Source organism: Primulina eburnea, chromosome 11, assembly GCF_022965805.1.
Source record: "Primulina eburnea isolate SZY01 chromosome 11, ASM2296580v1, whole genome shotgun sequence".
In the NCBI taxonomy this organism is placed as follows: domain Eukaryota; kingdom Viridiplantae; phylum Streptophyta; class Magnoliopsida; order Lamiales; family Gesneriaceae; genus Primulina; species Primulina eburnea.
The window spans coordinates 890,942-905,032 of record NC_133111.1 but is presented as its reverse complement, the minus strand read 5'-3'; the positions used below and the strand labels follow the sequence as shown (position 1 = coordinate 905,032).

The following is a 14,091-nucleotide window of genomic DNA, read 5'->3' as shown; positions in this document are numbered from 1 at the left end:
TTATTTTTAATTTAATCAATTAATATTAAACAATTAACAAAAAAATATTTTCAGTTTAGAATAGTTGTTCGGTTTTAAAGGGAAGTTATGTTTAGTTTTTTTTCCTAAATAAAATATCGAGTGACTTGAAGATGTTTTTAGTAGGGTAAGGAGTGAAATTAAATATTTTGATGTCATGTAAAATAGTTACTCTAACAGTCTCACACATAAAAATATAATATAAATAATTAATAAATTTCTACCAACAAATTTTCGACATTCCTGTCATATAAGTTTTGTCTAGTGCGATTTGTCTAATTGATGTTATTTTCAAGGTACCACGTTCAACTCGATGGTTTATTTAATGCTTACCTATATATCCTATAAAAAATTAATAAATATCTCATTATTCACACTAAACGATGATTAATTATTTAACTTTAATATACAATAATGAATCAATGAAAAAATTATTCGATCCAATGGAAATATGAAATAAAGATCAGAGGTTGTAAATGAAAAATGATTATCAAAACAGGCCACGCATGGACATATTGGTGCGTGCAAATTACAATGGATCTTCAATCAGTATATCAAGTTTTACAGTTTAGGGGTGCAAAATATAATTTTGATAAAGTTTGGGTGTACATTGAAAAGCCTAAATTTTCGGAAGGAACCAAGTTGCCAATTAAATTCCACCTTCGAGCTGAAGAAAACATTAATTTCACAAATCATCTCTAAAATAATTCGCCATGGAGGTGGAAGGCGGCGGCGGAACTCTATCGGAGCTGTACTCGAGCTCCAAGCGGCTGTTACTGAGGACGAGAGACGCCTTGGAGAGGCTCGAGCGTCTCGAGTACTCATCATCATCTTCTTCGTCATCAAATGCTGTTATTCCCGGGGTATCTGATGATCAATCCACGGTGGTTCGGCGAGATATCAACCAGATCCAGTCTCTGTGTTCCGACATGGATCGACACTGGCGTTCCATCGCCGCCAAATCGCAGCGTGATCTCTGGAAAAGGTGCTGTTAAATTGTTTTTGTGTTTTTCTTATTTATTGATTATTGATGGTTCATGGTTCGATTTGATTGATGGATTTGGAATCAAGGACATATCAATCTATTATTTAGATTCATCATACTTGTTTGGATACTTGTGGGCTATTTGAATTTCGAATTCATTCATCATCAATTTGACTTCTCAACCGAAAAAGTCTTTTGAGAATTACTTTCAAATCTTTTCATCCAATGTTAAATCCACCAATCCAAATCCAACCCCGTGGGTTTTCTGAGAATTTTGGTTTGCTTTTGTTGAGTACAGGGTGTTGGGTTATTTGGTGGAACTGGGAATGGCTGGACATGATGGTTATGCTAATTCCCTTTATATCCCTGGTTCAACTAAAATGATAAAGAAACAGATGAATACGTATCTTTATGTGTTAAATTGTGAATAGCATATTACTTTTGTTTATTGCCCTCCTGCTGGATTTTCTTCTGTTATAACTTGTTTTCTTTTTCATGTTTGGTATCTTTTGTCCTGATTGCATGTCAACTGTCAAGACTCTCGTACCATTTTGTGATAAAGGAGGGAAATCTTTTATTGAATTATAATAAAATTTTGCTTTCCACTTAATGATTCAAGCTTTATTCAACATGGAAGCTGGAGGTTTAAAAATGAACTAGTTTTGCCAATGATGCTTGATTCATTTTGTTGAAATCATATATCTAATTCACTGATGTTGTTTTAGGATAGAGTTCATCTTAACTTACCTTTTATCATCGTTTATAATTCATGCTCGTTTGTTGCAAATAGGTCTTATTTTTGGAGTTAATCAATTTTTTATTATTCATGATGTTGTACAGAAAAGTGGAACAAGTCAGTGAGGAGGCGGAGTCATTAAGAGCTAGTCTGGATAAATACTTATCACGGCATCAAAAGCGAATACAAGAGGCTCAAGAGAGGGCAGAATTATTTGGAAGAGCTGTATGGACTCTCGAAGATACTATCTAGGACATCTGTCTTTATTCAATTCTTTAAATCAACTTATTTGGTCCATTGCTTTCCCCTTTTTGTTTCAGAATGGAGATTCACATATATTGAGAATTTTTGACGAGGAAGCACAAGCGTCTGAGTCTGTCCATAGGTCATCCCAACTACTAGAGGATACTTTTGCAACTGGAGTTGCCATTCTGTCCAAGTATAGCGAGCAAAGGGAACACTTGAAGGTTATTTACTTCTGCGACTAAATACTACATTCACTCCAGTACTGTTATAAATGTTGGAATTGAAATACATAGATAAGTGAAGCTTTTATGTGATATCAACCGTGCATAAAAGCAAATTGCAAAAAAGAAATTTTCCTCAGAATTCAAAGATTTTTGCAGTCGAGAGGTGCAGCATACTGTTTTTATACAACTCTTTACCCATATTTCAACTTTGATGCAGAGGGCTCAGAGGAAAGCATTGGATGTGCTCAACACTCTGGGGCTGTCAAATACCCTCCTAAGGCTGATTGAAAGGCGTAATCGCGTTGACAAATGGATCAAGTATGCAGGCATGGTTTTTACAGTCATTGTCATCTTCATTTTCTGGAGGTGGACGAGATGATCCTATCACATAATCAGCTCCGGAGCCAGTATAGTTCAAGTTTGATATCCTGCAGCTTATTTTCTTATGGACGTTTCCCGGTTAGAGTATATGATTGAATTGATTGTTGTTCGGCATACGTAATTGATCAGAAGCAGTGTAGAAGGAATTGATTATCGAAAGCACCATGCTACTTGGACACAAATTTTTATTCAAGCAAGGGGATTTTGATGGAATTAGTCTCTCCATCGCAAGAATAGAACAGATGCACGGGCCGGAGAACAATAAGATAGTTACCTGTAATTGACTGAGATTTTTTTAAAAAAAAATCATATACAGATATGTTTGGAACTCGAAAATCAAATCTACGAAGTGCTTTTTCTTAATGAACACATATATAAATTTCCAAAAACTAAATAAATCTATAGCAAGATGATTCCTTACTGTTGGGCCATGGATGGTATTCGTCGAAATCGGTCCATGTTAGGGGTATCTTCCTGTCCATACACACATATTTCTATGGACTACATACGCATACATCCATGATTTTTTTTTAAAAAAAAAACTGTTGTTTTTAACTTATTCAACTGTTTTTTCTATGTCGTACGCTTTCATTCAAATTTAAATTTATAATAACTTTTTAATTTTTATATTTAAATAAATAAAACTCGTAAAATAATCAATAAAATTATTAAAAATTAATAATTATAAATCAATAATATCATGTTATTTTAAATAAATATAATTTATAAGTTTAAAGAATGAAAGCAAAGAGTCATCTGTTTTTTCATAATTTTTTAATAATATTTTAATCAATATTGAAATTAAATTATTTTTAAAATAATAATACTATTTATTTTCAATAATATTTATTGTAAATTTTTAAACAAAATTAGAAAGATATTTAATTAATATAAAATAAAAAAAATAAAATAAGTGGAGTCAGACCTATGAAATAATAAAGGTTGATGTTAAATTAATGTGAAAGCGTATTAAGAATGAGAAAGTGTTAAGGTAAAAATTTGTGTGAGATGGTCTTACGGGTCGTATTTTGTGAGACATATATTTTATTTAGGTTATGCATGAAAAAGTATTATTTTTTATACTAAGGGTATTATTTTTTATTATGAATATGGATATGATTGACCCGTCTTACAGATAAAGATCCGTGAGACCGTCTCACAAGATACCAACTCGAATCTAATGATTATGTGACTCGTGGACCCCATACTTTTTGAAGAGATGGAAGGTTAATAAAATAGATTAATGATTACGGATGTGGACGTCCTTAGCCAATTTCTATACAGTCTTCGACTCAATATTATTTTGTTTAAAATTACAATATTCTAACTTACTGTGTTAATAATACTACAATGTTTTTTTTAAAAAAATATTAGAATAATCGAATCTGGAATCTTGTCGGGTGGATATTAGTTTTTCGGGTTAATACCCATTTTCGTCCTTCTAGTTCATCACTTATCCCATTTTAGTCCTTAATCATTGTTGACTGCTTATTTAGTACTTAATGTATTTAAATTGATCCGGAATTGGTCCCTGCCGTCACGAAGTCGTTAGTATTAACGTTGACCAGAGCATGTGCTTCTCACGTGATCTTGTTTTTGTATGCCAGTCGATTTCTCCCCAAATCAGACTTCCCATTCTCACGAAAGACCTAAATCCCCAAATCAAGGAATCGTAATTCGAAAGCCACGTCGAAGAGGAAGAAAAATCTGCAATTCCAGATTCGATATACTACTACATCTGCAATGGTGATGGCTTTTCATATTTTTTAATTTTTCTGCTGTCGGTTCGCGATTAATGTGTTTGTAGGTGTTAGATTTTGTGATATTTTTTGTCATTTTGAAGTTGATATTATTTGATCTTTAATCGTTCATGGAATATTTACGTATGTACTGTTTTAGATTACTGTGAGGGAAATTGGGTTAGTGTGTATTTCGAAGTTGGGTTAGTGTGTATTCGAATTACTCTAAGCATTGTGATGTATTCGAATTTCTGCAGCAGAGTAATAGCATGTTTAATGTTTTAGTGTGTATTTTTGTATGCAAATTCTTTTGAAATTTTGAAATTCTTATATATTGTAGGGAAAAACATATGTTGTATTTGTTGGAAGAAAACCCGGTGTTTACGACACTTGGGAGGAGGCTCAGTTTCAAGTGAGTAAATACAGTGGAGCTTGTCACAAATCCTATTGCAGTAGACAAGCGGCTTTGAAATCGTACGATGATTATATGAAGAAACAATCTGTTGCAGCTACTTCTTATAATTGTAGCGAGGCAAAATGTTCAGGCTCGACATCTGATGGAAGTTCGAGTAAAAAAACAAAAGAGTATGAAAGAGTAGCCCATTTAGTAGCTGCTAAAATGGAATTGGAACAACAAAGTCGCCAAAATGCACTGAAAATGGAAGAAATATCTACGGAACTCAAAGAAATAATGGAGTCTCTACACCTTGGTGGCGCATCTAAGTGAGGAAAGGGAAGAAGAGGAAGAGAGTGATGATGTATGTGTCGCATCTATCGTTTTGTATTATGTTGCACTTTATTTAAAACTTAATGTTTTTCAGGATTGTGTGATTTGAATTATGGATGCACTGCTTGTGTAAGACAATGACTTGAGTAAGATGTTTAATATTCATCTTGTGTCCAGTTGATCATTTTCCTATTCTGTCCAATTGATCATTTTCCTATTGAGTAAAATATGTACTGGAACCTTTCAAGATAAAAGAATCATTCTTTGGTTGTTTAGCACAATTAAACGGTGACATTTGAATACAATATGAAGATGCACGAAATAAAAAATACAACCAATTCCACAACCATTAAAATCCAACGTCAAATAACAAATATGTCCACAACCATTAATTAAAATCCAACATGAAATAACAAATATGTCCGTACGCAATAAAATCCAACAAAACAACCAACTAGTTTGATCAACTTTTTTTCCTTCGGTCATCCACTAAAGCTCTCAAATTAGACACAGATACGAAGTTCCTTCCGCCTTTCACAATGACATGCGTTTGTTTGTTGAGTACTTTATGGACCTGAGAAGAAGATAAAAAACATTGACACATATCTAACTCACAAAAATAATAGTAACAGGTTCACTTGCACTTACATTAACAGAGGAGATATTGTTGGAGCTTCCACTAATTGTTACTCCGGTTGCTCGTTGTCGTATTACCTGCAAGTAATCATTTGAAGCTACAACTGGAAAAAAAATTTCTGTCATTTTAAACGAACAAAAAAACAGAACATGTAGTTTTTAACCTGCAGTTTTTTCCTTCTCCTCAATGCTGCCTCAGCACGTTCTGCACTTTTGTTGGATATGAATCTTTCGCTTTCATCTGACATTGCGTCACCCTGTGTAGTCGCACCAACCTCGGCCTCATTGCATGTTTGTGGTGCAGATTGTATGTCACCTACTGAATGATTAATATTATAATGCTGAACATTGAAATAACAGTAGAACATAAAACAAAAGTAACACCACAACATCACCTATATCCATTTCATTGTAATTCTGTGGTATTTCGGTTTCACCTCTGTCCATTTCATCGTTCTCTTGTGTCTCGGCTTCAGCACTTGCTTTAGATATGTTGCAACTCCTTTGATTGTGTCCAAAACCTCCACATGTCCGACATTTGTTGTATCTTTTCACACCTTTCAGCTTTGATTGTCTTGAAGCTGGAACTTCATCAGGTTGTCGCCTTCTCAACTTTTGTGGCCTACCAACCTTGTCTTTATACATGGGTGGTAATGGAGGGACGAAGTGGCATTCAGGCCAAAGGTCTGCTCCATTAATGGGCATGATGGATCGCGAGTAACACTGCTTGTATTTCATAACACTGTAATAACGATGTACATAAGCTTCCGGGTTCTCTTGCCTACACCAAATAGCACAAACAGCATGTGGACATGGAATTCCAGTCAAATCCCATTTCCTACAACTGCAACTCATCCTACCGAGATCAACACAATGCTGCTGGTGTATGCCGGAGATCTGAAAATGTGTCTCGTCAGCAATCGAAGGAGTAAGAGTAGCTGCTACCTTGCTATTCTTTGCCAAGACAACTTGTATTTTCGGACACATCACACCATCCCATTTCTCGGCCTTCTGTCTGTTTGCTTGAAACCTGGCCATCAACAAATTTCTTATTGTTTCGAACATTGAGATGATTGGTTTTTCCCTCGCATCTAAAATCATGCTGTTGAAACACTCACACATGTTGTTAAGAAGTATATCACATTTCGGCATGGTGCTAAAGTATGCCTTGGACCAGTGTTGTTCAGGTTTTTTAGCCAACCATATGTAAGCATCTTGATTAATCTTCTTTAACTCTTCCATCCGCCTTTTGAACTCTTCCACTCTTGTCGCCCTAGCGGCTGCCCAAACAGCATTTTTTATCGCCACACCTCTGAATCCATCAGATTTCATGTTGGTGTATAGATGCCTAACACAAAATCTATTTTCAGCGTTTGGAAACAAAGTCTCAAATGCAGGAATCAAGCCTTTTTGCTTATCAGACATGAAGGTCCAACCATCTTGATTCTCGAAGCCAATATCGTTATCCAACAACCGCAGAAACCACATCCAACTATCCTTTGTTTCTCCTTCCACCAATGCATACGCAATAGGAAAAATGTTGTTATTCGGATCTAGGCCAACTGCAGTCAACAATTGTCCACCACTACTGGTTTTCAAAAAACATCCATCAACTCCAACCAGAGGTCTACAAGACTCTTTAAAACCTTCTTTACAGGCCGAAAAACACACATACATCCTCTGAAATCTTGGCCCATCATCTTCACCAGTCAGTTTCAGAATGACAGAAGCACCTTCATCAGACCTTTTCAATTCAGCACAATAATTTCTTATTCGGCTAAATTGTTCCGCTATGCTGCCCTCAACTAGCTTCAATGCTTTTTTACGCCCCAGATAAGCTTGTTTGTATGTGAGGGACACATTCAAAGTAGATTTAACATCTTCTCTAAACTCTTTCGTACCTAACTTGGGATTTGATTTCAATTTATTCACGAAAGTTTCACCTAACCAGCTTGATTTGATGTTTCTGTTCTTCACATTCCAATAACAGTTTTTGTGCTCAGAATCGAAAGTCTTTATCTGCCAGCAACTGTCCTTACTCATTGGTGACACATGAATAACCCATTTACATCCTTCATTTTTGCACACACCTCGAAGCCTACTTTTGTCATTCTTCACAAAGTTAACTACCATCCCTCGTCTAATACAATGACTTTCTATTGCAAACTTTGCCTCTTTTTTGGAATCAAATATCATGCCAAGCTTCAAGTCAGGATTTTCCGAATGTTCATACATTTCGAATTTCTGTGAATCTTCCTCTTCAGAAGCAAATGTACTCTCTAACTCATCAATTTCTGCACAATCATCATCTCCTTCACCACCTTGCATTCTCTCAAACCATTCATTGGAAATAGCACCATCAATTACTAAATTTTTCCCCTTTCCCTTATAATTTGCTTCTTCTTCGAAATCAAAATCACTATCGTTAAATTCTACATCATCTTCAACATTCATTCCAACCCTTGTACTCGGTTCAACTTCATTCGGTTGCTCTAAAACGCATGATGCATCTATCTGATTGATTGAAACACATTCATCATGTTCGATATAAATTTCCACTTCGTAATTTTTGGGGACATTGTTCCTGATTTCAACCACATCAGCATCACTTTCCAAATATCTACCATCGGTCAAATATGTACCGATTTTGTGCCAAAATCTGAACCTATCTTTGTCCATGCATCCTACTTCCTTAGCATATCCCCATAGTTCAATCAACCCTATCTTATCCATGTCCACAAAATCAAAGAATTCAGTACTCCCACCTTCGTACACTTTCGTCTTGCGATTGGTAACCATTGAACCATTGTAGTTCAATTTAATTGTAACAAGAGTGGGTTCTCTCATCCAACCTAACAAACATAATATTAACATCATGTAAATGTGATTAATCTTAAAAAAAATTATCCACAGAGTCATCACATTAAAAGATAAAACATTACCGTAATTCGGGGTGAATTCAAGCGAAAATTTACTTCTTCGAGCCATTACAGCCTACCACTTTAGCGAATGTACCTATAATTTATTTCGAAAAAAATCAGCTAACTTGAAAAGTTTGAGTCAGAAAACAGAAGAAATAAATCAAGGACAGCTTGCTTACCAATTACACGAAGAATGCTTTCATTTCGGGGTGAAAGATTGCCATTACCGTCTCCAAGCATTCGCACTTCCCTTTACTGCCATCGTTTTATTTGGGGATTTAGTGTTGGCGTAGGGGTAATGGCAAGTACACTGATTTGGGGAGGAAACCTTGATTTGGGGATTTAGGTCTTTCGTGAGGATGGGAAGTCTGATTTGGGGAGAAATCGACTGGCATACAAAAACAAGATCACGTGAGAAGCACATGCTCTGGTCAACGTTAATACTAACGATTTCGTGACGGCAGGGACCAATTCCGGATCAATTTAAATACATTAAGTACTAAATAAGCAGTCAACAATGATTAAGGACTAAAATGGGATAAGTGATGAACTAGAAGGACGAAAATGGGTATTAACCCTAGTTTTTCAATCCCTCTCCTGACATTGATCAGGACGGAAAAAATCCCTATAAAATTTATTATAAAATTATTCTCTATAGTTTTTTTAATATTACAATAATCTCTAAAATCTTACATTTATATTACTTAGCGTAAGAACATCTTGCGTTGTGAAAGAGTTATTAATAATATTTATATGAATTTGTTTGGGGGAAAAACAGTTTCATTCATAATCCGATATAAGATATGGGCTTACACCAATAATTAATACACACATTTGATCAAAGCCCATTTATTATGGGCCTCGCCAAGCCCGAAAAATACAAAGCAGCGCCGCCGAATATAAGAACCAGGGCTGTTTCATGGGCTATTCGGCTATTCCCCATACACTACTTGAAGTTACCTCACTACAGCTGAAACCCTAATTCTCCTCGCCGAGGCGCTAATTTGATCTGAGGTAAATATTCGGGCATAAGGCTCACCATCGTTTCCGTTTTAATAATTTATTTGATTTCCTAATTTTGTAGTTTGCATGATGGATGGATTTTGATTGAGGGATGATGACTAAATGCCAAATGCAGGATACGAAATCTGTTTTCTTTTATATTAATGTTCAGTTCGTATTGTTAGATGGCGATGTTTAATTTGTGTAGCTCTGGGATGCAGAACACCAAAGGAGAGCATTTTTTATTATCTTTTTTTTTGTGTTTGAAGCATTATGAGATCAGTTAAGATTTCTGGAAAATGCTCTTAAGTTTGCTAGAATTTACCGAATATCATTCAGACGTTGTTACCCTGCACAATCTCACCGTAAATCTGTATCAGTGGGCTAGTTATATACCTAACATTGTGGGAAAATCCTATCTCATGACTCTCAAGTCTTCCGTGAATGAAGGCTAGCATGCAGACAGATTAACCAGCTAAATCTGGGATTCGTTATTCCTGACACCTTGTTGAAGCTAAGGATGTTTTTAGACACAATTTGTTTAAATCTGTAATTAAACATACAACCTAGTTCGTAAGTTTGTTATGTAAGATTTTACCATCAAGGTAGGTTCTCATTTTTTTGTTTTGTCGTACATGGCTACTGGGATAGAGATATGGGTGAGGAGGTCAAACGTGAAGTGGCAGTTCCCGAGTCTGTTCTCAAGAAACAGAAGAGAAACGAGGAGTGGGCCCTTGCTAAGGTAAAAGAGCTTGATGAATCAAAAAAGAAGAAATCTGAGACCCGAAAGTTGATCTGCAAGAAAGCAAGGCAGTATGCCAAGGAGTACGAGGATCAGGTATTAATTGAAGTATCTTTTTGTTATAATCAAATGGAAACATAAAATTTTCTTACCCGTCTTTGTTTGATCAAATGTTTTCAGGAGAAGGAGTTGATTCGCTTGAAGCGGGAGGCTAGACTGAAGGGTGGCTTTTATGTTAATCCAGAAGCTAAGCTTTTGTTCATTATCAGAATCCGTGGGTAATGCATTTACTGTTCAATATATTTTTATAGTTATATTATATCCGCAGCATCAATCATGTTCATGCTGTCATTTAAATTTCAGAATTAATGCCATGCATCCGAGAACCAAGAAAATTCTGCAGCTTCTTCGATTACGTCAGGTGATCCTAAATTTTATTGGACACTCCATTTATAAGTTCTTCTCCTCTCTCCAATCAAGTTGTTTGTTTTCATCGTTCAAGTTTTTCTACATTCTAATTAATAACCATTTTTGTTGACTCTCATGTAGATCTTTAATGGTGTCTTTTTGAAAGTTAACAAAGCTACAATGAACATGCTTCACAGAGTTGAGCCATATGTTACATATGGGTAAGCTTGTGCTTGCATGATTAACAAACATTTCATCAACTATTGGGAATCAAATGAACTTCCAAGAAACTTCTCACTGCTACATAAATTCGTCAGGTACCCTAACCTCAAAAGTGTCCGTGAATTGATTTACAAGCGTGGTTATGGGAAAGTAAACAAGCAGAGAAATGCCTTGACCGACAATTCCATTATTGAGCAGGTTTTGAGACTTGTACAATATTTGTTAAAATGCTATTAATTTTAATTTTTTTTCCCTTTTTCAATTTAGTTGTAGCTGTGTTTTGATAGGTGCTGGGTAAATACGGTATAATCTGCATGGAGGATCTAATTCATGAAATTATGACTGTTGGACCCCACTTCAAACAAGCAAACAACTTCCTATGGCCATTCCAACTCAAAGCACCTTTGGGTGGTTTGAAGAAGAAGAGGAATCATTATGTTGAAGGTGGTGACGCTGGTAATCGTGAGGATTACATCAATGAGTTGATTAGGAGGATGAACTGAGTACCGATCATTTTTGTTTTACACAAGAGCCTTTTGTTTTAGTGTCTTTCTCAGATTTCTGCGAGGTTAAATTGTTAAAATGTCCAGAACTTAAGTTTTGTTCTTTAAGTTACCTGTATTTCGAGATTTTTTATTTGAACTAAATTAAAGCGATTTTGGTTGGTTGGCATTTTTACCTTTAGAGAGTATAGATACGAGGATTGGCAGGGAATTGGAAATTTGCATGGTTTCTTCTGGAGGTTGGGATCCTAAAGGGGTGACTAAGCTTTGTTCGTTGGGATATCAATTCGACTTGTCTGGTACACAGAGTAAAAAGATAAAATATGTGCTGAATGGTTTTGGTTGATCATTTCACTTTTCAATACCTTCGCTTGAAACTAAACTGATTGTGGAACGATTCATGGTCATGTATGTGTTAAATTCTGATAATTTAGTAACCACAAGATTGTCCATCACAATTTTCATGATTTCATTTCCGAAACGGGTTTTGCATCCGATAATCATATAATTGCCCTAAAGACAAATTATTTGTCGGTTCTTCATATATCTTTTTTCATGTAAGATCCCAATAATGTCATCAAACATTTTTATATTTATGGTATTGATTTCAATGATTTTCAAGACATGATAATTTCTTATGAATTCGTATCTTCATGAAATTGGTTCATATTGATCGTACCATTTTATCTGCAACGTCATGTGTCAAGTCGCTCCTGAATCAATAATCCATGTGTCTGTCTTCTGTACTGTTGTTACTTCGTTAAATAATATTTAACCACCGTTTGAGTTATTGGTCACGTTTCCTTGAGATCCTTTCTCGGTACTCTTATATTCTTTCTTGTAGTGTCATTTATCATCACATTTAAAGCAATAAAATTTCCCTTATCACTTCGTGAATTTTATTGACCATGCATGTGGCTCCATTGAAGTCACAACTCTTCTCATTCCATTTCTCATCGTTCATGATTTCATTTGGTCTATTTTCAACAGCAGTCAAGTAATTTTCTTTTTTTAAAAAAATTGCTTGTAATTTTATTTTCATTGAACTTTGTTATCTTGTATCTTCCAACCATTTTGTCTACAACAATTTAATAGACTGAAAAAACAATATCATCTTAATAAAAATTTCAAAAAATATTTTCTGATATGAAAGATCGTTCTAGGCTGCAATCATAGAGTATATTCAGAAGTTTAAGAAATTTTAAACCAAGGCTTTGGTGTCACTTGTTGTTTTAGGTGCGGCAACTTGAAATACAAATATGAAAATAAAATATAAAATTGGACATCGAGATTTACGTGAAAAATCTAAAAATATATATTATATTAAAAATCATGAGCAATATTAGAAGAATTTACTATAATATTTTACGATGTATAACTATTCACTATGTTTCCAAAAAAAACATACTATCTTACAACAAGAGAACGAATACCTCACAAATATTATAGAAATACTCCGAAGAATATAGAAACTTGAGAATTGTGATTCTCTACCTGAGAATGGGATAATAAGATGTGAGAAGATGGAGTTCTATTTATCAGTATTTTAAAATTACCACTTATAACTGCCTAGACACTTGACGGTCGCTCACCACCCCAACTTTAGAACCCGCCTAGGCGGCCACCTAATATATATAATATTTTTAATTTTTTTAGATTTTTTTTTTTAAAAATTGTTTGACAAGCTTTTCAATCCATTTGTATAATGTAAAAAAGAAAAATATGCCACTGAATTTGAATTTGAATCCTAGGAATTTTTGAAAAAATATACAGAAAAAAAAATATTTAAATTTAAAAAAAAATCACCTAAACCTCACCTAAATACTTTAATGGTTGACAATGAGTAAACATCCGCCCGCCTATCGATTCTTAAAAACGCTTCTATATGTATATCTCCCCCTATGAAACCACGTGTATTTTAATTTCATTAGTCAACTTTGCTACACTCTTTTACATTATTATTTTGTTCACCAACCAACCAACCACCTCTTTGTCTGCCTTTTATTGGCTAAATGTTCACCCCACCCATTCATCTTATATTTTGCCATCAACAAATACATCTTAACTTCACTATATTTTTAGATAATTTTTCATCATAGGCCCTTTTAAACATATTCACATCCCAAAATGTTCACAATTATTTGAAAATAAAAAACCTATTCTAACAATTTTCATACAAAAAATCCAATTCAGCCAAATTTTGCTCAAACTTTTGAACTGGAAAATGTAACCGGAACAAATACCTATGTACACATATAAAAAAAGAAGTTAACTAAAATATATTTTAGGCACACAATGTCGATGGATGGGAAATATATAATTCTCCACCCCTCTCATTAATAAAAATAATAATCATAATACATAGAAATTATTAAATATGCATGAAATAATAGAATTATATATTACGAACACAATATCAAATGCTTGCCACAGTCCTTGCAGATATATCTCTTTTTAACCACGAAGCCAAGAGGCAGGAAGCAAATCCGACACTTGATCTCCACATCCACAGCCTCCACCTTGCCTCCGCCGCAATACTGGCAGGATCCCGCCGCCGGCTGCCGCCCCAGTTCTCTTTCCTCCTCACCACAAACATGAACA

General features: G+C 34.8%; 3 protein-coding genes and 1 long non-coding RNA gene across 4 annotated transcripts; 3 read left to right on the top strand and 1 right to left on the bottom strand.

Moving 5' to 3' along the window:
• The first annotated feature begins 689 nt into the window (after nt 1–689).
• Nucleotides 690–2,956, top strand: LOC140805184 (membrin-11-like). Its single transcript, XM_073161414.1, has 4 exons — nt 690–1,003; nt 1,844–1,964; nt 2,060–2,206; nt 2,427–2,956. The coding sequence occupies exons 1-4, from the start codon at nt 732–734 to the stop codon at nt 2,586–2,588; spliced, it is 702 nt and encodes a 233-aa protein (XP_073017515.1). The 5' UTR covers nt 690–731; the 3' UTR covers nt 2,589–2,956.
• Nucleotides 2,957–4,015: 1,059 nt separating this feature from the next.
• LOC140805127 (uncharacterized) lies at nt 4,016–5,221 on the top strand. Its single transcript, XR_012112280.1, has 2 exons — nt 4,016–4,600; nt 4,670–5,221. It is a non-coding gene; the product is annotated as an uncharacterized lncRNA (long non-coding RNA).
• A 593-nt stretch (nt 5,222–5,814) lies between these two features.
• LOC140804466 (uncharacterized) lies at nt 5,815–9,168 on the bottom strand. The gene is made up of 4 exons (XM_073160504.1): nt 8,793–9,168; nt 8,635–8,707; nt 6,088–8,544; nt 5,815–6,008 (listed from the first exon to the last, which is right to left on the bottom strand). Exons 2-4 carry the CDS (start codon nt 8,678–8,680, stop codon nt 5,815–5,817), a joined length of 2,697 nt encoding a protein of 898 aa, XP_073016605.1. The 5' UTR covers nt 8,681–8,707; nt 8,793–9,168.
• A 375-nt stretch (nt 9,169–9,543) lies between these two features.
• Nucleotides 9,544–11,665, top strand: LOC140805025 (large ribosomal subunit protein uL30y-like). The gene is made up of 7 exons (XM_073161204.1): nt 9,544–9,627; nt 10,269–10,453; nt 10,538–10,635; nt 10,721–10,778; nt 10,907–10,986; nt 11,083–11,185; nt 11,275–11,665. Exons 2-7 carry the CDS (start codon nt 10,271–10,273, stop codon nt 11,488–11,490), a joined length of 738 nt encoding a protein of 245 aa, XP_073017305.1. The 5' UTR covers nt 9,544–9,627; nt 10,269–10,270; the 3' UTR covers nt 11,491–11,665.
• The last annotated feature ends 2,426 nt before the right edge of the window (nt 11,666–14,091 follow it).